The following is a 21748-nucleotide window of genomic DNA, read 5'->3' on the forward strand; positions in this document are numbered from 1 at the left end:
TACATTGGGTTATTTGTCTTCTTATTATCGAGTTATAAGAGTTCCTTATATACTCTGGATATGTCAGATATATGATCTATCAAATATATTATATACAAACATTTTCTCCCATTCTGTAGCTTTGCAGTTTCTTAGGGAATTTTTTTAGTTGTGATGAAGTCCAGTTTAGCAATTTTTTTCCTTTATTGGTTGTGCCTTTGGTGTTGTGTCTAAGAAATCTTTGGCTAACTCAAGGTCATAAAGATTTTCTTTTCTTTCTTCTAAAATTTTTAAGAGGTTTGGCTCTTACATTTAGGACTTTGGTCTGTATTGGGTTAATCTTTGTGTATGGTGTGAGGGAAAGGTCTAAGTTCATCTTTGTGCACGGAGATATCAGCTATTCTAGCACGTGCATTATTGCATTTGTCTGCTGCCTTCTGTCACCTCCTCTCCTTCTGCCTGGAGGTGAGCAACACTGCCCCAGCAGCAGCCTCAGCCCTCACTTCCCTGTCACTTCAGTTCACGAGACCAACAGACTATGTTGACTGCACAACTCTGATTCCAGTTTTCTGGAAGAAGAATTGGACTGATTGGCCCATTTGGGATCAGAAGACAACCTTTGGTCCAGTCACGTGTGCCTAGGCGTCGAGTTTACATGATGTGACTTTGGCTGCCAGGGCCCATCCCTATGTGGGTGGGGGTTCTCAGAGAGGAGGCTTGGTGTGAGCTGGGCAAATACCCCAAAGGTGTCTCTCCAGGGTCATTATCTCATATTCAGCACCCTGGATCCCCTGTGAACTAGATTCACACTTCCAGTTCAGGCTCACAGGTCAGATCCCCCAAATGTGTTTTTGCTTGACCTGTGTTTAAGTGTCCAAGAAAACAAATGAAACAACTGACTAATTGACAACGTTTAAAAACTAAAAGATTTCATGTGAAAATCCAGTTTTTAGGCTTCATTTTAAAATTAGGCAGATCTGGGCCTGCTGCAGTTGGTGGCATCTGAGTGGCAGCTGTCCTCTTTAGACAAAGGATATCCTCTCCTGGTTGCCCCAGTCCGCATCACTCTGTCGTGCTCCACACACAGTCCTCTGTTCTTACTAACTTTTCCTGCCTGACTCTGTAGACATTTGAATATGTACCTCCACCCACCCCTGAAAAATCTTCAGGGCCACTGCCTGCCCACAAGGTCATCTGCCTCTTGTGTCTTACCCAGAAGCAAACTGCGGGCCCAGCATTGCCCTAGATTCCGAGTCAGCCACATTCCCGCAGCACTGGGCTCCTAATGGAATTTTGCTATTTGCATTCAGTTCTCTGCACCACTTCCAGTGGCATTGATAAACCTGGGTGTTTTATGGAAATGATATCCGGGACAGACTCGATGAGAATATGCAGTCCTTGGGGCCCCCTCGTGCATGGCATCTCTTTCTTAGAATTAGAGCAAAGAATTTAATGTTCTGGCTTACTTGACCACAATAACCGTCCAATGCAAATGGGGCAGAGGGCAGAGCAGTTTGGAATGGGGAGTGATGGGTGAGGCAGTTTAGAATGTATCAAGAAAGGAATCCCAAACTCTCACTTTTTACTGAAGAAAATAAAAGATGTTCTAAGGATGCGGAAGACATTAAAAAAATTTTTTTCCAGTGGAATAAATCTATTTTATTTTGTTTTCTAAAAGGAGTGCAGTTAGTTCTTATTCTCCCTATTATAAAACTAAGATGTCTTCGTTGTTGAAATCTTGGAAAATACCAAAGATGATAAACATCATTTACTACCCCGAGGAAACCACTGTTAACATAACATAGCAGAGACTCACTGTCTCTCTAAGCCTGTTAATAGAGTTGACATCATTGTACAAACAATGTCTGTTGTAAATTTAATTTCATCATAAGCATTTTCCCATATCATTACTGGTGCCCCATAAATGTGATTATCGACGACTGTAGCTATCCCATAATATGTGTAGTTCCCAAATGTTAGATTATTTCCTTTTATTTCCTACCATGAATAATGTTGCAGTAAGCATTTTTGTGCATAGATCTTTATTCATGTTTTGGATTAACATGAAAGGAATTTCCAGAGGTTTCTGAGAAAACGTAAGAAATTTTGCTTGAAGGTATTAATACTCATCAATAGGACAAATCTTATCTCAAATTTCTGTTGGTTTAAAGATCCCTGTGAAAAATATGCCCACACCTTCTGCATTTAGGTCCTACTTCCTGTGTCTTCTGCTGTGCTTTATCCGTGTGTGTCTTTTTTTCAGAGCTCATCCAGCAAACTTCTTTTGAGCATCTATCGTGTGCCAGCACAGGAGAATGGCAGCGAGGAAAAGGTGTGGCCCCTGCCGTCAAGGAGGGAGTGTCCCCTTTATGGCCCTGGGTGTTGACCTTCAGAAACAGTGGGCACACTCCATGTCCTAGAGGTACCCCCTTGTAGTTGGAGAGAACCAAGTAAAGAAAGAATGATAAGATAGCTGATGTAAAGGGGAGTGTTAGAACTGTTGTGGAACACAGAAAGAGGAGCAGCTAAGAGCTTCAAGGCAAGAGGGTGCTCCAGGCAGGGGAAACAGCACAGGCAAAGGCATAGAGGGTAAAAGTGAATCCTTATACCTAGGCCCCAACCTGCATCTCCAGACTCCTCATTCTGTGCTCCAGTCACTTCCAGCAATTCCCTCCCAGCTCCTCGAACTCAGCTCTGTACATTTATTCTTTCTTTTACTCATCCTTAAATTCCTCTTTCCTCCCTGCAAACTTCTACTCATCCTTCAAAGCCCAGTCACACATCACCCATTCTGTGATGTCCTTCTTGACATTCCCACTGTACCTTGGGAGAGGTTGTTCCTCCCTCCCCTGTCCTGCCACCTGCTTTGATCTTACCTCAGTTATCACACTTGTCCCAGTTGCATTGTAGAATTTTTAATTTAATTTTTCTGATGCTGCTTGTTTATCTTTTGCCTTTATTCTCATCCTAATTGACAAATTCCTTGAAGTCAGGGGCAGTGTATCAGTTAGGATTCGGTTTGGGTGTGCATGATAGAAAAGCCGAGCTAATCCAGATGTGGTTCTGGCTGGTATGGCAGCTCCATGATCATCAGGGACCTCAACTCCTTCCAAATTACTGCTTCACCTTCCTCATTTTGAGCCTCTTCCTCATGGTCCCAAGATGGCTGCTTAAGCTCTATTCATCCTGTCAACATTCCAGCCAGCTGGAAGAATGAAGAGCCAAAGAAAAGAACACATCCTCCCTTTAGGGTTGCTTTCTGGAAGTTGCAAACTACATTTCCATTTCCATTTCATTGGAACTTAGTCACATGGTCATACCCAGCCACAGTGGAGCCTGGGAAATGTAGTCTTTATTCCAGGCAGCCATGTTTTCAGTTAAATAACAGAAGTCTATTTCTAAATAGAAGAGAACTGATATTGGGAAACTATTAGCAGTTTCTGCCATAGTGAAAAACAGGGAGAGGTCAAGGATGATTCTTCTGAGCTCAACGGGGCTGGCTGTGGGGTCGGTGTGTCACTCACCGAGAAATGGAAGAAAACACAACAGCCGCTTTTAAATGAGCACTTCTTATATGGCAGGCTCTGTGCTAGGTGTTTATCCCCATTTTAGAGGTGAGGAGTACTGAAGCTTCTTGAAGTGAAATATCTTGCCCAGCTAATTAGGGCAGAAGCAGGATGAGAGCAGAGGTTTGCTGATTTACAAAGCCTGGCTTCTTTTTTTTTTTTTTTTTAATTGATTAATTAATTAATTTATTTTTGGCTGTGTTGGGTCTTCGTTTCTGTGTGAAGGCTTTCTCTAGTTGTGGCAAGCGGGGGCCACTCTTCATCGCGGTGCGCGGGCCTCTCACTATCGCGGCCCCTCTTGTTGCGGAGCACAGGCTCCAGACGCGCAGGCTCAGTAGTTGTGGCTCACGGGCCTAGTTGCTCCGCGGCATGTGGGATCTTCCCAGACCAGGGCTCGAACCCGTGTCCCCTGCATTAGCAGGCAGATTCTCAACCACTGCACCACCAGGGAAGCCCCAAGCCTGGCTTCTTAACTGCTGCACTATTCTACTACCCAAATGAGCTCCAAGCCTTCCGTGGACGAGCATTGCTGAAATGAGAAGGAAAGTGGAGAGGGTGAGGCCACCAGGAGGCTCATTTCCTGGTAGTATCTCTCCAAATCCTCCAGTTCCTCTTGCCTTCCCTTCCTGGCTGTCAACAGAAATTCCTGCCCATCAATCCCTTTTGTCTAAAACCAACAGTTGCCACTGAGAAAGCAGGAGTATTTCTGATTTGGAGCCAGAGCCACCTCTTCTTGGATACCTCCCGTGATGGGGCGCTTAGTATCTCTCGAGGCAATTCATTGCACTGTTAGATAACATCTATTTTTAGAAACTCCTTCCTTACTTTGAGCTGAAAGCTGTTTTCTTTGGCATATTCTTCCGTTAGATCAGTGATTCTCAACTACGGATCATTTTGCTTCCCAGTGGATATCTGGAAATGTCTAGAGATATTTTTGGTTGTCATGTCTGGGAATGGGGGGAGGGTGCTACTGGCATCTACTGAGTAGAAGCCAGGGATGCTGCTAGACATCCAGCCATGCACAGGACACCCCTTCGCAACAAAGAATTATCCAGCTCAAAATGTCAGTAGAGCGAAGGTTGAAAAATGCTGAGTTAGACCTAGTTTTGAATCTTGGCTTCACCAACCACTTCTAGCTGTGTGACCTTGAGTAAGTTCCTTCACCCCTCTGAGCCTGAGCTCACCGTTTCCTCCTCTGTACCTTGGGATCATCAGAAGACCTCGCTGTGGGCTTCAGATAACCGATATCTGAAAAGCCCAGAGCTTGACTTAACCATCTTAGCTGCCACAGGCGTCGCTCCCAGGCTGTGGATGGACTGTTGGCTACCTTTGTTTATTTGCTGGCACATGGACCAGATTGGATTAGACTTGTAATCACTCTAGTAAAAATTCCACTGCAGCAAATTTTTTTTTTTTTTGAATAAGCATGGTCTTTTCCCCCACCGCCGCTCCCCGGCTGCACCGGGTCTTAGTTGCGGCATGCAGGATCTTCGTTGCAGCATGTGGGATCTTTAGTTGCGGCGCATGCAGTCTCTTAGTTGCGGCATGCGGGATCTAGTTCCCTGACCAGGGCTCGAACCCGGGCCACCTGTATTGGGAGCTCGGAGTCTTAACCACTGGACCACCAGGGAAGTTCCCTGGTTTTGGAATGGAGCCACTGCCTTAACTCAAAAATGATGGCTTGCTTGTGTACGTGAGCCTCTTAGAGAGAAAGGATCCATTTCTGCTTGTCACCAAGTTGTCATCACGGGGGGTTAGCAGAGCTCTCCCACCCCATTGTCTCAACTGAGGCTCCCAACAGCCCCGGGAGGGAGGTGATACTATTTTCCCTACTTTACAGGTGAGGAAATTGGAGATCTGGCTGTTTTCCCAGGCTCCACACAACCCATCGAGTGGCAGAGCCGGCTGAGAACTCTCTCTTCCAGGACCCGCTCCTTGAGGGACATGGTACTATAAAGACCCCTTGGTGCCCTGGTTCGTTCTTCTCAAAATGCCCTGTCCCAAGTTCCTCCTTAGGTTCAGTTCTCTCTCCCCGGGGCACATCCTCTCTGTAGGCTCGACCTTGACCCCAGAGAGGACACCTCAGAGCCCCATGGGCTCTGGGCAGCCCAAGGGGAGTGTGGCATCCTATGCAGCATGGGGTGAAATGAGAATCTGTGTCCTCAGATACCTTCCACCCTCTGCTGGAGTGCCTGGCATCCCTCTGGCATTTAGAGAAGGAAAACTGTTCATGGATCGTGCCAAGGAACGCAGATCCCCAAGGGAGAGGAAAGTGCCTTACATTAGCTGTGTCACTGAGTGGCGCCTTTTCAGTGTCTGGGTGAGAGAAGAGAGATCAGAATGGCAGTCACACAGGTCCTGCACTCAGGAGGGCCCCACGCTTGGTTCAATGTTCTGCTGCCTCTGTCTTGAAATGATTAATAATTTTTTAGTTTGTCATTTTGCACTGGGCCCTGCAAATTATGCAGCGGGTCCTGAGTGGGACATGCAGGAGATGCAGATGTGGCCGCCCCTGCTGCCCTCTTGGCCTCACTCCCAGTGGGACCCGCCAGGCCCCCAGCAGCAGTTCCACATGCTGCTCTAGCAACGTGGGTGCTGCACTTGTCTTTCCAGGAATCTTTCTTCTGAATTGCGTGGTTTCAGAGAACAAAAGTGGGTTTTCTTGCTCCTAAAACAGATCACTGAGCTGAAAAGGAACCTTTCACCAGTAAATATCTGTTGAATGAATAAGTTCTGAGCTGAGATATTTCAGAGCACTCTGCCTCTCGCTCACTTATTTATTCACTTAACAAATATTTCTTGATCTTTTTTCTGCTTTTAGCTTTATGCAAAATAACATGCCGAAGCTATGAAGGAGAAAATGTGATAAAGAATGGGAGCTTATAGTGATAGTTAAGTGAGGAAGATAAACTTATGCTGTATTAATTTTCTCCAACATATTACCTTTTTTTAAATTGAAGTATAGTTGATTTATAATGCTGTGTTAGTTTCTAGTTTATGGCAAAGTGATCCAGTTATACATATAAATACATATTCTTTTTCATATTCTTTTCCATTATTGTTTATTACAGGATAGTGAATATCATTCCCTGTGCTATACAGTAGGACCTTGTTGTTTATCTATTATATATTCTCCCACATTTTATTATGAAAAGTATCAATGAAATAGAAAAGTTAGAAGCATTGTACAGTGAACACCCATATATCTACCACCCAGGTCATAAATTAACATTTTGCTCTTTTTGCTTTATCAAATATCTATTCATTTATCCATTCTTCTAACCAATCATCCATCCAACTTACTTTTTGATTAATTTCAAGTAAGTTGCAGACAGCAGTAGACTTCACCACTAAACAATTTCACACTAATTTTCATTTCAGTGATCTCAGTTCAATCAAGAAAACTTGTTTTTTAATCAAAAAGGAAAAAAAATACATAGATTTTTATATAAAAACAAATCATTTTCTGTCAAATAGAATTGTGGAATGATAAATAGTATATATGCACAATGAAAAAAATTATTTGTTTTCCTCTGTGTGTATGAGGCAAAGAGAAAAAAGAGAAATAAGAAAAGAGAGGAATTTCCTCAAGGCGATGAGGAAAGAGAGAAACGAGACACTCCTGTGGAAGTGGGAGGTGAGAGCTACCTGGGGAATGCCAAGCTGGGAGTATTTTAGGGAAGTGCTTCCTGCTTCCTCCCAACCAAAATAAAAAATAGAAATCCCTGAGACTATACGGCCCTAGCCTTCTTTCCTTCTTCCCGAGGTGACTGTGGACAGTTCCAAGCAATTGGACTTGGGCAGGGCTGAAGGGGAAGCTGTAAGGTATTGGGTGTTGGCTTTAGGAGTGGAGAAAGGTACAGGCTGAAGCTACAGATTCAGGGGTTGTCCTGACAGAGGTAGTGGCTGGAGTGGAGTGGGGCGAGTGGGTGAGACCCCTGAGGCTGACAGCAGGAAGTGACGGGAGCAGAGGGCAGGACCGCGTCACAGGAAGAGAAGGTGATGCTGTTGAAGCAGTCAGAGGAGGCACACTAGGAGGAGTCGGACGGCTACCCTGGCTGTGGCAGTGCAGAGCTGGAGGAGAACTTGGAAAAACACCTAAAGCGAGCTTCTAAAAAGGAGACCTGAAAGTCTTTAGCAATCACCTCCCCACCTCTCACATATGCCACGGGAGAAGATGCAGGCTGAGAGATCACTCAGAAAATTAGTGATAGAGCTGGAGCAAAATCCGTACTATCCAAGTGGTGCTTTTCCAACAAAGTAACTGAAAGGGTTCCTTCCACAAGGATCAGATGCCTTGGGGTCTTGCTTTTTTTCTTTTTTAGTTGAAGTATATTATATTTGTTATGGGTAAAAGTCACAGGCGTACAACATAGTGATTCAATATTTTTATAGGTTATTTATAGTTATAATAAAATATTGGCTATATTCCCTGTGTTGTACAATATATCCTTGTAGCTTATTTATTTTATACACAGTAGTTTGTACCTCTTAATCCCCTACCCCTATTTTGTCTCTTCCCCCTTCCCTCTCCTCACTGGTAACCACTATTTCTCTCTATCTGTGAATCCGCATTTTTTCTATTATATTGACTAGTTTGTTTTATTTTCTAGATTCCACATATAAGTGATAACATACAGTATTTGTCTTTCTCTGTTTGACTTACTTCACTAAGCATAATGCCCTCTAAGTCCATCCATGTTGTTGCAAATGGCAAAATTTCATTCTTTTATATGGCTGAGTAATATTCCATTATTTATATATATATACATATATATATATATATATATATATATATATATATATATATGCCACAATCTTCTTTATCCATTCATCTGTTGATGGACACTTAGGTTGCTTCCATATCTTGGCAATTGTGAATAATGCTGCTGTGAACATTGGGGTACATTTATCTTTTTGAATCAGTGTTTTTGTTTTTTTTCAGATATATACCCAGGTGTGGAATTGCTGGGTCATATGGTAGTTCTATTTTTAGTTTTTTAAGGAACCTCCATACTGTTCTCCATAATGGTTGCACCAATTTACATTCCCACCAACAGTGTACAAGGGTTCCCGTTTCTCCACATCCTCACCAACATTTGTTATTTGTGGGTTGTTTTTTTTTTTGATGGTAACCATTCTGATAGGTGTGAGGTGATATCTCATTGTGGTTTTGACTTGCATTTCCCTGATGATTAGTGATGTTGAGCATCTTTTCATGTGCTTGTTGGCCAGCTGCATGTCCTCTTTGGAAAAATGTCTATTCAGGTCTTCTACCCATTTTTTAATCAGATTCTTTGTTTTTGTTTTTTCTTTTTTAAATTTATTTATTTTATTTATTTATTTTTGACTGCATTGGGTCTTCATTGCTGCACATGGGCTTTCTCTAGTTGTGGCGAGCGAGGGCTACTCTTCGTTGCGGTGCGCGGGCTTCTCATTGCAGTGGCTTCTTTTGTTGCGGAGCACGGGCTTTAGGCGCACGGGCTCAGTAGTTGTGGCTTGCGGGCTCTAGAGCGCAGGCTCAGTAGTTGTGGCACACGGGCTTAGTTGCTCCGCAGCATGTGGGATCTTCCTGGACCTGGGCTCGAACCCGTGTCCCCTGCATTGGCAGGTGGATTCTTAACCACTGAGCCACCAGGGAAGCCCTCGTTGTTTTTTTGATGTTGAGTTGTGTGAGCTAATTATATATATTGGATATTAACCCCTTATCAGTCATATCATTTGCAAATATTTTCTCCCATTCAGTAGGTTGTCTTTTCATTTTGTTGATGGTTCCCTTTGCTGTGCAAAAGCTTTTAAGTTTAATTAGGTCCATTTGCTTATTTGGGGTCTTGCTTTTTACCTTTAAAAAATCATAAGAATTTGGCCTTCTACTCAAGAATTTATCTGGCTTTGTCTTAATGTAAAAATAATGTTTTTGCTAAAGAGACATTTACACTCTGTTAGTATTTCTCAGTTTTCTTTAAACTCGTACCACTTTTTGATTAATATAAAAATCTAACAATGCCTTCTGGAAGTTTTAATACCTACTTTGACCTCCCTCCCCAATTGAGGATCACCTATAGCAGGATCCAATCTGTTTTCAGTATAGTCCTACTAGCAAAGGTTTTGTTACATATGACTTTGCATATTTTATGTAACGAAAAAAGATTTCAAACATAAAAGTGAAATAATGAATATGCTTTCTCAATTAACATAACCCTCTTCCCATTTGAGAACCATTCATCTAAGGAGATTTTCTAGATTTATTTCATGCTTTGTGTGTCCTGGTAACCTCTTCTGTATTGGTTAGGAGTGCTTTTAGATGCAAGTAAAAACTCCCACAACAGTGACTTAAGCAAAAAAGATATTTAATTATTTCCCATAATAACCAGCCTTGAGGAAGATGATTCCAGGGTCAGTTCAGCAGCTCAGTAATAACAGGTCTCTGGGCTGGCGTCTCAGTGGTGCTTCCCTGATGGCCCTAAGATGATTGCCATAGCCCCGTGCATCACTTCCTGTCACAAAGAAGAGGGAAAGTGGGAAACACACTTTTACTTGTTTTGCTCATTTGTCAGAGAGGAAGAACTTTCCAGAACCGCATCTCTGCCATGAGACTTCCCCATCTACTTCCTTGGCCTCTAGGAGTTGTGTTTCAAACCCACTCCTAGACCAGCCACTGGCAAAGAGGAACAAGGGGGCATATGCAGCTGAGACCAATCATGATGCAGCCCAGCTCCCAGGACATGTGCAACATGGGACTTGTACAAACCTCCCCTTGTTTTTGCTCACCCCTCCCCTCACTAGAATGTGAGCTCCTTGAGGACAGAGGTTTTTGTTTTGTTCACTGCTCTGTTCCCAATACCTAGAACAATGCCCAGGAATGCAGTAAATAGTCATCAAGTGAAGGAAGGGAGGAAGGAATGGCTAAAGAAGCAGGGGATATAGGCTGTAGGTAACCAGCAGTGTCTGTCAGCCCCTACAGTATACAACCCTAGCTTGATCACTGTGATAGCACCGAGTGACTACTGATCACCGGGGCTCTGACCTGAATCCTTGTGTCTTTCCTCCCAGGGAGTGAGCCATAGCTGGAGGCTACTCTTGTGCCAATGACCCTTCCCAATTCCTCCAGCGTCTTGGAAGACAAGATGTGTGAGGGGAACAAGACCACCACGCCCAACCCCCAAATGATGCCCCTGGTGGTGGTCCTGAGCGCCATCTCCTTGGTCACAGTGGGACTCAACCTGCTGGTCCTGTATGCTGTGCGCAGCGAGCGGAAGCTACGCACGGTGGGGAATCTGTACATCGTCAGCCTCTCAGTGGCCGATCTGATCGTGGGGGCCATCGTCATGCCCGTGAACATCCTCTACCTCCTCATGTCCAGGTGGTCCCTGGGGCGCCCTCTCTGCCTCTTTTGGCTTTCCATGGACTATGTGGCCAGCACAGCATCCATTTTCAGCATCTTCATCTTGTGCATTGATCGCTACCGCTCTGTGCAGCAGCCCCTCAGATACCTGAGGTATCGTACCAAGACCCGAGCATCGGCCACCATCTTGGTGGCCTGGTTTCTCTCCTTCCTGTGGGTTATTCCCATTCTGGGCTGGCATCGCTTCATGTCGAAGACCTCAGGGCACCGGGAGGACAAGTGCGAGACGGACTTCTACGATGTCACCTGGTTCAAGGTCGTGACTGCCATCATCAACTTCTACCTGCCCACCTTGCTCATGCTCTGGTTCTATGCTAAGATCTACAAGGCTGTACAGCAGCACTGTCAGCACCGGGAGCTCATCCGTGGATCCCTCCCGTCCTTCTCTGAAGATAAGCTGAAGCCAGAGGACCTCAGCGTGGGTGCTAAGAAACCAGGGAAGCAGTCTCCCTGGGAGGTTCTGAAAAGGAAGCCGAAAGATGCTGGTGGTGGACCTGTCTTGAAGCCAGCATCCCAAGACCCGAAGGAGATAAAGTCTCCAGGTGTCTTCAGCCAAGAGAAGGATGGAGAACTGGACAAATTCCATTGCTCCCCACTGAACATTGTGCAGACGCAGATGGAGGCAGACGGGAGTGGCACGGAATACGTAGCCATCAACCAGAGCCAGAGCCAGCTCGAGATGGGTGAGCAGGGCCTGAACATGCATGGGGCCAAGGAGGTATTAGAGGATCAGATCCTAGGTGACAGCCAGTCCTTCTCCCGGACAGACTCAGACACCCCCCCAGAGGTGGCACCCGGGAAAGCTAAATCGAAAAGTGAGTCTAGCAGAGGCCTGGATTATATCAAGTTCACCTGGAAGAGCCTTTGCTCACATTCAAGACAGTACGTGTCTGGGTTGCACATGAACCGAGAACGGAAGGCCGCCAAACAATTGGGTTTTATCATGGTGGCCTTCATCGTTTGCTGGATTCCTTACTTCATCTTCTTCATGGTCATTGCCTTCTGCGAGAGCTGCTGTAACCAACATGTGCACATGTTCACCATCTGGCTGGGCTACATCAACTCCACGCTGAACCCCCTTATCTACCCCCTGTGCAACGAGAACTTCAAGAAGACGTTCAAGAAAATTCTGCACATTCGCTCCTAAGGGAGGCTACAAGGGGATGTAACTAAGTGATGCTTATGATGTCCCTGAAGGAAATAGAGGAGGAAGCCTGTGCATTGCCAGACACCTGGGCTTTCTGGAGCCAAAAGAATAGCCTTAGGGGCTGGGTAGTTTGGAAAGTTCATAGGCACCATTGGAAGAACAGCAGATGGCGGTGGTCAGCAGAGAGACTATACCCTGAGAGCAGAATATTTCCAAGAGAATCGGATCTGGTTGAGCTCTCCTGCTCCTCGGGAAATGTGGGCGCCTCAGACTCACATTGTAATTCAAGCTTTCAGACTCAAGTTAATGGGCAACTGAAGGGACACGTGGGTAGAGTTCCAGTAGAGAAGTAGACAGAACTCTGGAGCCTTCCTGGAATGGAGCTATACGACTGTGCAGAGACCTTATATTGATACACACAGACAGATGCTGTCCCCTGCCAGGGGTCACCTTGAGAGGCAGGACAGCTATTCCACTGTGACTGCCACTTCTCAGAACACCTCTCCTCTGAGCCTCTTTTACAGCTTTCTCCAGACCCAGTGTTTGAACCACCTTGGAAATTCTGCCTTATTATTTCTCACTCACGCACATCTTAGAGTTGATAGGAAATTATGCAGTCCGCATATCCATCATTTTCAAACCCAAATTCCTTTTTTGCTATTAAAAAAAAAAGCTAAATGCTGCCCTCAAGGAGAAAAGAATATTTTTTAAATGGTTGTTCATTAAAAACCAAAAAGGGGAGTGGAGAGAAGAAAGCCATATTTCTTGAGGGCTGTGCCAGGTTGATGTCATTTAAGCCCCATGACACCCCACAACAGGAGGGTGGTAGTACAAGAGAAGCAAATTGAAGTGCAGCAAGGTGAAATAAGGTGCCTGAGATCACACAGCTAGTTATAGGAGAGCTAGAGTGAACATCCTGTGGTTTCAGCTCATTGTAACACATTTTCTACTAAAGGCAAAAATTTGTTCTATTCAGCACACACACACACACAAATTCCTGAGAGTGGTGGCAATTCTCAGGAGTATATTGAGGGCTTCTCTGGTGGCGCAGTGGTTAAGAATCCGCCTGCCAACACAGGCGACATGGGTTCGAGCCCTGGTCAGGGAAGATCCCACATGCCGCGGAGCAACTAAGCCCGTGCGCCACAACTACTGAGCCTGCACTCTAGAGCCTGCGAGCCACAACTCCTGAGCCCACGCACCTAGAGCCCGTGCTCCACAACAAGAGAAGCCACTGCAATGAGAAGTCCGTGCACCGCAACGAAGAGTAGTCCCCGCTCACTGCAACTAGAGAAAGCCTGCGTGCAGCAATGAGGACCCAACACAGCCAAAAAATAAATAAATAAATAAATTTATTTTTTAAAAAAAGCGTATATTGAGAGCAGGAAGAGCTGACATAGATGTTTGTGGCCACAGAGGTGATACTTTTGAAGGGACAGTGTGCATTTTCATCTGTGAGTTTTGCTGTTTATCCAAGAAGAGTCATCATGTTCTTTTATAGGCAAACCTCTTAAGTCAAAACTAGCAAAGGCATGGGAACACGCAGTTTTACTTGGTGTTTATGTTGCAATCTGGTTATGATTTATATTTTAAAACTTCATGCTAAACTGTAATATATGTAGCTAGTGGGAGTGCCTGTACAAGCTGGTATTTTATGTCGTATGTTCCTGTTTGCATGATCTGTTAAAATGAGAGATTTTTTACCTACCTAAAATATGATCTTTGAAACTATACTGTTACAAGTTTGATTGATTTAATACTACCTTTCTGAGTCTCTTGGACTGAGAAGATGTATTGAAATGTAATGTCAAATGTTACAAGATCTGATACAAGGTTTCTCTTTGGTTTTGTAAGGACATATACATTCACATTTGTAAACATCTTTAGGAAAGGACTTACTTTTTATAACAAGCTTCACTCTCTACTTTGCATCTCCCAAAGCTCTTCTCCCTCAAAACCGGGGGAGTTAAGGAGACTTTTATCATGGTTTAGGTTATCCTGCAGCTGGTCTGTTTCCAGGTCAGAAACCAGGAAGAGTTGCTTCCCGGGACCCCTCAGGACCCAGGAGCACTTTTAAGGACTACCCCACGCAGACAAATGGCTAAGTGCCTGTTATTGGTGTTGATGAACAGTTGAGGCAACTAGTGGTTACGAGCCCTGACTTTGGGTCAACGAGACTTGGACTTGAATCTGACAAGAACAAAAAATGGTCAATATAAATTGCCAAAGCATAATAAACAAGGTCCATGGATTATTGTGTAGTGTTTATGGTGCTTGCAGAGTGAATGGTACCCAGTGGGGACTCAAGTAGTTTTAAAATATACTGAGCGTATACTTTTGTTCTCTACCACTGTTATCTAATCTAATCTCTACAACACCTCGTGAGGCAGATTTCTGTATTTTTACAAACAGGCAAACCAAAGCGCAGAGGGATTAATAAGGACCAGGTCCAAGATCTGATTGTGGAATGGGCTTCCTTTCCACGGTATCAGCCTGCTCTTCCTACGCCTGTCTGTATGCTTGAATTAATTCTTAAATTCATGAAAGGCAAGGGACTATGGTGCAGACGTAACTCAGCCCTAGCCCACTCAGGAAAGAATCAGTGGCTGATGGCTTACACAAAATCCAGTTGAAACCAGGCTCTCTGCCCAAAATATGAAAATAAATACCTTCTTGGAAAAGGCTGTCAGAGACCTTGATTATAGATTAAAACTTGCAGACTCAGAAGCCCCTTTGGGTTTCTTTTTATGGGCTTAAAGCTGATGAGCTTAAAGCCAATTCCTCCACTGACCAATTTGCCAAATTGACCAAATGTTGGCTTCTTTTTAACTATTTACAAGGTTTACAGCAATGCATGTTGGGTGAGGTTTTTAAGAGACGTTTTCTGCAATTGTTGTGAAGTTAGAGTAACAGATTTTTGTTTTTCTTCACAGCCACATATTGAAGAAGGTTCAATATGCTTTGTCCCCAGATCACTGCTGTTGCAGGGAGAGACCAAGTTGCAGAGAGGGGAGAAATAGAGGTGAAGAGACTTCAGGTGACAGAGGGGAAAACAAGGGGTAGAAATAAGAGGAAACTAGGGGAGGCAGGGGTGTTACCGAGCCCAAGCTCCTATTGCTCCTGCAGGACAGGCCAGTAAATCAAGAGACGAGCTGTGGGAGCTGGGAATGGTGACTTCATCTGGGAAGCCAGCGGACCAAAAAGAAGGTGGACTAGTGTCCCAAAGAGCCATCTTCCCGAGTTAGAATTCAGGCTTATTTTATACTAAAAGGAGAGGGGATAAAGTCCTAGTTCCGGCCAGACTTCAGAGGGGATGTGTTCATTTCTTCCTTCCTGCAGCCATTCGCAGGTGGGCCTGGTCAGGATGCTTCCTGTGAGCTAAACAAAAGTATTTTCACTTAATGCTCATTACGTGGGAGGCAGGGTTCCCAGAGATGGGCCATTATGTATAATTTAAGCCTATAGGCAACATCCCTTTAGTGATTAATTTGTAATAGAATACAAAGGTTCTTCCCTGTTACGGGGTTGGGGGGGTCAGAGAGGAGGGATCTAGGGGAAGAGATGGGGGACACCAAGGAACAGAAGAGGGAGGAAGGGGGAAATGAAGTGTAGAGGGACAGAGATGGGGAGAGATTAAGAGGCAGAGAGATGGAGACATTTAGGGGAAGACGAAGTGAGAAACTGAGGAATGGGAAAGGAGACAGAAGGAGAAGTGAAAAGCAGGAGACAGAGCATAAACTGAGTGGCATGATATTAATACACTCAAGAAAAACCTACATTCAAGAATATATTCTTCATTAATGTGTTCATAAGTTAAATATAGTCAAAGGAAGAATAAAGCCATCCTTAATTTTTGGTAAAGAGAAAATTCTTTCAAATGCCTCTCTGAAGGCAACATGAAAACCATCAACTACAACATCATATAAATCTATAAAAGCTTGCAAAGCCATTCCATCCAGTAGAAATCGCCATAAACTTTAGACGTTGGTAAGTTAGTGTTATGCGAAAAACTGAGTTTGCCTCATGGTGCATATCAATCCAAAAGATACAGCCAAGCCCAAGAGCAGGAGAAGGAAGTATTTATTCCTTGCAGCAAGTAAGGAGAACCCCAGGGATCTTTCCCAAAGCAGTGCCTCCCCAACAGCAAAATTGGGAAGTTTTAAGCTAGGGGTACATGTATATTCATGAAGGAGCGTGGGCGTTGAATGAAGTCACAAGGGTCCTAAAAGGTCCACATCATCAGCCGTTAGGTTCCAGTTGATCTGGTGGTTGAGCATCTGAGGGTGGGGGCGAATTAAATTCTGCAAAACAGCTCAAGAAAGTGCGTCAGGGCTAGTCTCTACCATTGGAACAGAAGTGGGAGTCTTTACAAACGATATGTTATTTTTGCTGTTGTTGCTTCTCTTGCCTGATAACAGTCATTTGTTCCTGCATTTTTTGTTGTTGTTGTTCCTTTAAGATCATTAATTACAGAGACCTGTTCAAAGATAAGCATTGTGGCCAGGCTCAGATCACAAAATGGCTTAGGCCAAAAATGGCTTCTCTTATGTCAGGAAAGCCAGGCCTAGTTCTCTTTCTCTGGGGACCCCCTACCCTATCTGCTTACATTAGCAAAATGTCCATTTAGAAAATCCATGAGTCTGCAGATTAGCCATTTGATAAATTGGTCATTTGGTTACTTGGCTGGCAGAAAATCGCTTGTCTCTCTTTTGAAGATGGGTCTTCTAGAAGGTAGATTCAAGTCTTAACAGCAAGGCGAAGAAGATGCAGGGCTCTCCTGGCTGTGACGCATTCTAAGTGCTGTAAAGAAACAATGCTGTTAAGACCTAATTTGCCAGCATATCATGTCACAATTTCTTGGGCTTTCAAAGTCTAGGTTGTGCAGTGGTTCCCACTGGGGCGGGGGGGATGGGTCTTCAACTGAGCTGCAAGACAAGTGATGAAAGTACATTGACCTGGATCTCTGTGGTCTTGAATAAGTGTCATGGGCCTCGTTGCCCTACTGTGTCTGAGAACATTCTCTGCCTTTTTATGGTTCCTGGTCTTGCATCTTTTTTGATGCTCCATCATCTTGGTGCCCCAGTTGTCTGTCTCCCCCATGCTGGGCAGCAGGGGCAGATCTTCTGCTCTGAGCCTCACCCTAATTCCATGCTAACATGGAGGCCACATCTGTGACCTAAGTGACCATCTACTTTGGATGCCCAGACCGCATCTAATAATTTAACACACACTTTTGAGCACTTCTTGGGCCAGTCCTTGGGGCCAGGCCTTAGGAGACAGTGGATGACATACAGACATGGCTTGCACCTCATGGACCTACTGCAGGGTTGCAAGCGACAGAAACCAGCTTTGTGAATGGCTACTGGGGTGTTTTGTGGAATCCAGTAACACTTTTTTTTTTTTTAACTGGTGGTGCAGTGCACACTTGGGTGAATATGTCTTTTCTGGTTTTTAAATTATTTATTTTTGGCTGCGTTGGGTCTTCGTTGCTGCACACGGGCTTTCTCTAGTTGCGGTGAGCGGGAACTACTCTTCATTGTGGTGCATGGGTTTCTCATGGCGGTGGCTTCCCTTGTTGTGGAGCACGGGCTCTAGGAGCACAGGCTCAGTAGTTGTGGCACAAGGGCTCAGTAGCTGTGGCTCACGGGCTCTAGAGCGCAGGCTCAGTAGTTGTGGCACATGGGCTTAGTTGCTCTGCAGCATGTGGGATCTTCCCGGACCAGGGCTCGAACCCATGTCCCCTGCACTGGCGGATTCTTAACCGAATTCAGTAACACTTTGGATGACCTCACCCCTGAAAGGCTTGAGCCAAGGCAGCCACAGGAACCTCAACAACCAGAGTCCAAGGAAGTTCCTGCTAGACTGCTGCTGTTGACCTATGTGAATTATTCCTATTCCTACTTGCTGTGAGTATCAGTTCAAAAGTCCAAAGCTGAGGGTGAAGAATCATCTTATATCCACCTCTGATGCAATCAACTGTAAAGGGAGGTGGGGGCCAGTTGGCACATGTGGTCCAAACATGGCTGGAGGACCAACAGTTCCCAGAGAAGCAGGAATCATTGTGAGCTGGATGGAAACTCCAAAAAATGTATTCATTACAAGGATCTCAAAGTCCAGCAGAGGAAACCTTATAAAGAACTAACTTCAACTCAGCCTCACAGGTGCTTTATCAAGTGAAACACAGGGGTAGGTGGATGTCAGGCATGCCTTCACCTAGGAGGTGACATCCCCACTGTTTTTTTTTTTAAACCAAGTTTATTACATTCAATATATACAGTAAAATGCACCCATTTTAAATGTACAGTTCAATGAGTTTTCAGAAATGTGAACGCCCATGTCATCCCGATCTCAGTCAAGATATAGAACATTTCTATCACCTCAGAAAGTTTCTCATGGCACTTTGCAGACAGTGCTCCCCTTTATTCCCTAGGCAACCCCTGATCTGACTTCTATCACTATAGATTAGTTTTGCTGATTCTAGAACTTTCCATATGTGGAATCATATTGTATGGACTCTTTTTCCTTCAACATTTTGTCTAAGATTCACCAACATTTCAAAACTGTGTTTTGAAGACTAAGAGGAAGAGTGAGGATACTGCAGGGATGGAGACGTAAAAGAGCAGAATGAGGAGAGTGTGCTTTAAACAGCAGAATTAGTTTTGTGTGACCCGAGCATGCGGTCCAAGGGGGCGGTGGCAGGAGAGGAGCCTGATAAAATGGAAAGAGTTGACAAAGTTGAATTCTACCTGAGCCCTGCACTCTTGAGAAACAGTGATGGTGAAGAAATCCCCCCACTCTTTTGTGCTCCGGAAATGGTTTACTGCAAAGAGACATCCATTCCCATAGGACCTACGTAAGATTTGGAGATGCTTCCCTTGTTTACCTGTGGCAAGGCTAGACACAGTCCTTCTGAATTCCCGTTCTTTACCTTATAAATGATTTGCTGAACTACTGCTCTCCACTGATCAATCAGAACAAAATGCTGATCAACCAAAGTTTAAACTTCTCTCATTTCCCCAGGCTCCTTAATTTTGACCCACCCTCAGCCTGAGCCAGCATATAACTGGCCTCAAGGTAAAACATTCTCCGATTTACTACTATGGCATCAAGCCACCCTTTCTTCCCACTTTTCCACATCCAGTTCTCTCTAGCTTTCTTCAGTCTTCCTGAGAAGGAAGAACTCTTTTTGCATAACCCTTGAGACACCTGCAGAGCTTTCGGCTGGAGTGGTCTCCCCACGGCTATAGTCTTGCCCCTTCCCCTCCCCCACCCTTTGCAATAATCCTTCTGAATAAAGTACTTAATAAGTCTGGATTTGTTTTCTTATTTAGCAAACAGGCTTCCGTTAGAATCCTAGCCCAAAAGCTCTTTAACCTTCAACAAGCCACAACTTCTCCTAGCCTCTGTTCTTTCATGTGTAAAATGGGGATAATATAACCTTTACCTTGTAGGACCTTTGTGACCACTAAAGATGGGAAACCATGAAAATATGATAGTCAATAAATAGGAGTCAATAGAGTTACATCAGAGTCACGGCCTTACATGTCAGATTAGGTTTACACTCACTATTGTCTCTTCCACACCTGTCCAATGCTTGGCACTTGGCTCAGTAAAGAATTTAGAATGAATACCTTTATCCCACTGATAGCGGGTGGGGGTGGGGTTTGAGAATAATACCTGGTTTAGGAAGAGCAGGTTGGTCACTGTTGACTTTCATCCAGCCTTTACGTATTAAAAAGGGCCGTCTCTCCACACCTGCCTCCCTAACGGTCCCTGTGATACATTTGATGCTGCCTCTCCTGGAAAACGGAAATGATAATTCCTGTCATCCTCTGAAATCACTGGAGAGAAGGATGAGCACTTTTTTAACAGCCTGAGGGGCATACACACATTCCCACATCTGATAAGAGAAAGTCTCTCCATCAGCTCTCACAAGGGGTCCTAGCCCACCTCCTGAGGCCCCGCCTTGCCCACGGCTCAAGTTCCTCCCACTCAGCTGGGTGCTAGGGGCTCCTTTACCTGGCTGGCTCGTGGCTCCGGGTGCGCATGTGCGCACTTCCTCCACACCCATCCACACACCCTCCCCTTCCCGGCTGGCGGGGGCGGGGCCACATTGCGTCATCGGGGCGCGCGCGGCGGACAGCGCCGTGGTTGCCGGAAGTTGGGCGGCGGTAAGTGAGCCGCGTTGGTGAGGGAGGAGTGGGGTCCTGCGCGGTCGGTTTTGGAGCCCTGGGGAGAAGGGGCGAGCTCGGCGGTGAGGGCGAGGGTCACGGCGGGTCTGAGGATCCTGGTCCTCCCTCCTCGAGGGAGTCACTGACTCCGGCTCTCGCCTTCTGTCTCCGGTCACGTCCCCTCAGACTGGTTGAGCGCGGGGTCTTCTGACTAGGAAGCTCCTGCTGATTAACGAAGTCATTCCCGCCTGTCCCCTGGCAGCAAGTGCTCCGAATCTCCAGTGTTGGAACACGGGAGACAGGCCGCCTGGGCTCTCCTCCTGGCTTTGCCGGTTCTGCTGTGTGACTGGCGCGTCTTTTCTGGCCAACTCCTCTCTTCTCCTTATGTGACATGATTTTGAAACCCTTTAAGGAGTTGAATACAGGGCTCTCATTCAACCACAGGGTCCTTTTTCTGTTCTCAGCCAGCTTCTCATAATAGAGAATAAGCGTAAACACTAATTGAGCTTCTGCTGCATGCCTGCCACTGCTCTGCAAGCTGGGAATACCAAAGTAAGTAAGGTACACATCCCTGTCTTCAAGGAGTTATTATTATTATTTTTTTTAAGTCAAGGAGATAGCAGCACTATAGAATGAAGCTATTGTAGAAGTTTGCTGGAGGAGGACTTAGGGTGCTTGTAAGTCAGGCCGAGGCATCAGTAGGCTTCTGTGAGGAGGTGTTGCTTTATCCAGGTCCTGAAGGTTGAGCAGGTTTAGTCAGGTGAAGAGGGCTGGTAGCTGGGACCATATCGCAGACACTGGGAGTGGCATAAACAGAAGCCTGTACATTGAATGACCTGCAAGTAGTTCACCCAAGTTGGAGTGTCCAGTTGTAAAAGAGGTGAAAAGCCAGATCATGAAGGATCTTGTGGGTGATAGCATGTGAGGAACAGACTTTGGAAGTTGTGATACTTGTATGCCATTTCTGGCTTTGCCCCTGAGCTAGTTTCATGATCTTGGGCAAGTCACTTCCTTTCTTAGCTTCAGTTTCCTCATCTATAAAAAGGACAAACAGGGAGCTCCCTGGTGGCCTAGTGGTTAGGATTATGGGCTTTCACTGCTGTGGCCCGGGTTCAATCCCTGGTCGGGAAACGGAGAGCCCACAAGCCGTGTGGTGTTGCAAAAAAGAAAACACAACAAAACAAAACCCCAAAAGAAAACAACAGCAACAAAGAATAAAAAACAAAACAACAACAAAAAAAGGGCAAACATTAACCTACCTCCTAGGGTTGCTGTGAGAAGCAAATGAGATGATGTGTTACTCACTTGGTACTAGTAGATGGTAAATAATAAGCTGTAGCAGTTACAATTGCCATGTTAAGAAGCTTTATTTGAAAGTGTGGCTGTGAAGAATGGAATCCTGTGGAATTTTACACAGGGGTCTGACATGGTCTCATCTGTTTCAAATTAGCCAGGCAGTGATGTGCTGATTACACTGGGT

At 45.1% G+C, this 21748-nt stretch overlaps 2 protein-coding genes across 14 annotated transcripts in view; both read left to right on the forward strand.

Annotated features, from left to right (window-relative positions):
- Positions 1-20108, forward strand: part of HRH1 (histamine receptor H1) — an 89852-nt gene extending 69744 nt beyond the window's left edge. For all 5 annotated transcript variants that reach the window (XM_082415747.1, XM_082415749.1, XM_082415748.1 and 2 more), the window contains one exon: positions 10599-20108. In XM_082415747.1, coding sequence (XP_082271873.1) covers positions 10634-12097 — 1464 coding nt within the window. In that variant the 5' untranslated portion in view covers positions 10599-10633 and the 3' untranslated portion in view covers positions 12098-20108. The remainder of the gene's footprint in view (positions 1-10598) is intronic.
- Positions 20109-20218: 110 nt separating this feature from the next.
- ATG7 (autophagy related 7) overlaps positions 20219-21748 on the forward strand; it is a 242497-nt gene continuing 240967 nt past the window's right edge. For all 9 annotated transcript variants that reach the window (XR_014251410.1, XR_014251411.1, XM_082415674.1 and 6 more), the window contains exon 1: positions 20219-20268. The gene's annotated coding sequence lies outside the window, so the exon portion shown is untranslated. The remainder of the gene's footprint in view (positions 20269-21748) is intronic.

Source organism: Balaenoptera physalus (assembly GCF_965194825.1).
Source record: "Balaenoptera physalus genome assembly, chromosome: 11".
NCBI lineage: Eukaryota > Metazoa > Chordata > Mammalia > Artiodactyla > Balaenopteridae > Balaenoptera > Balaenoptera physalus.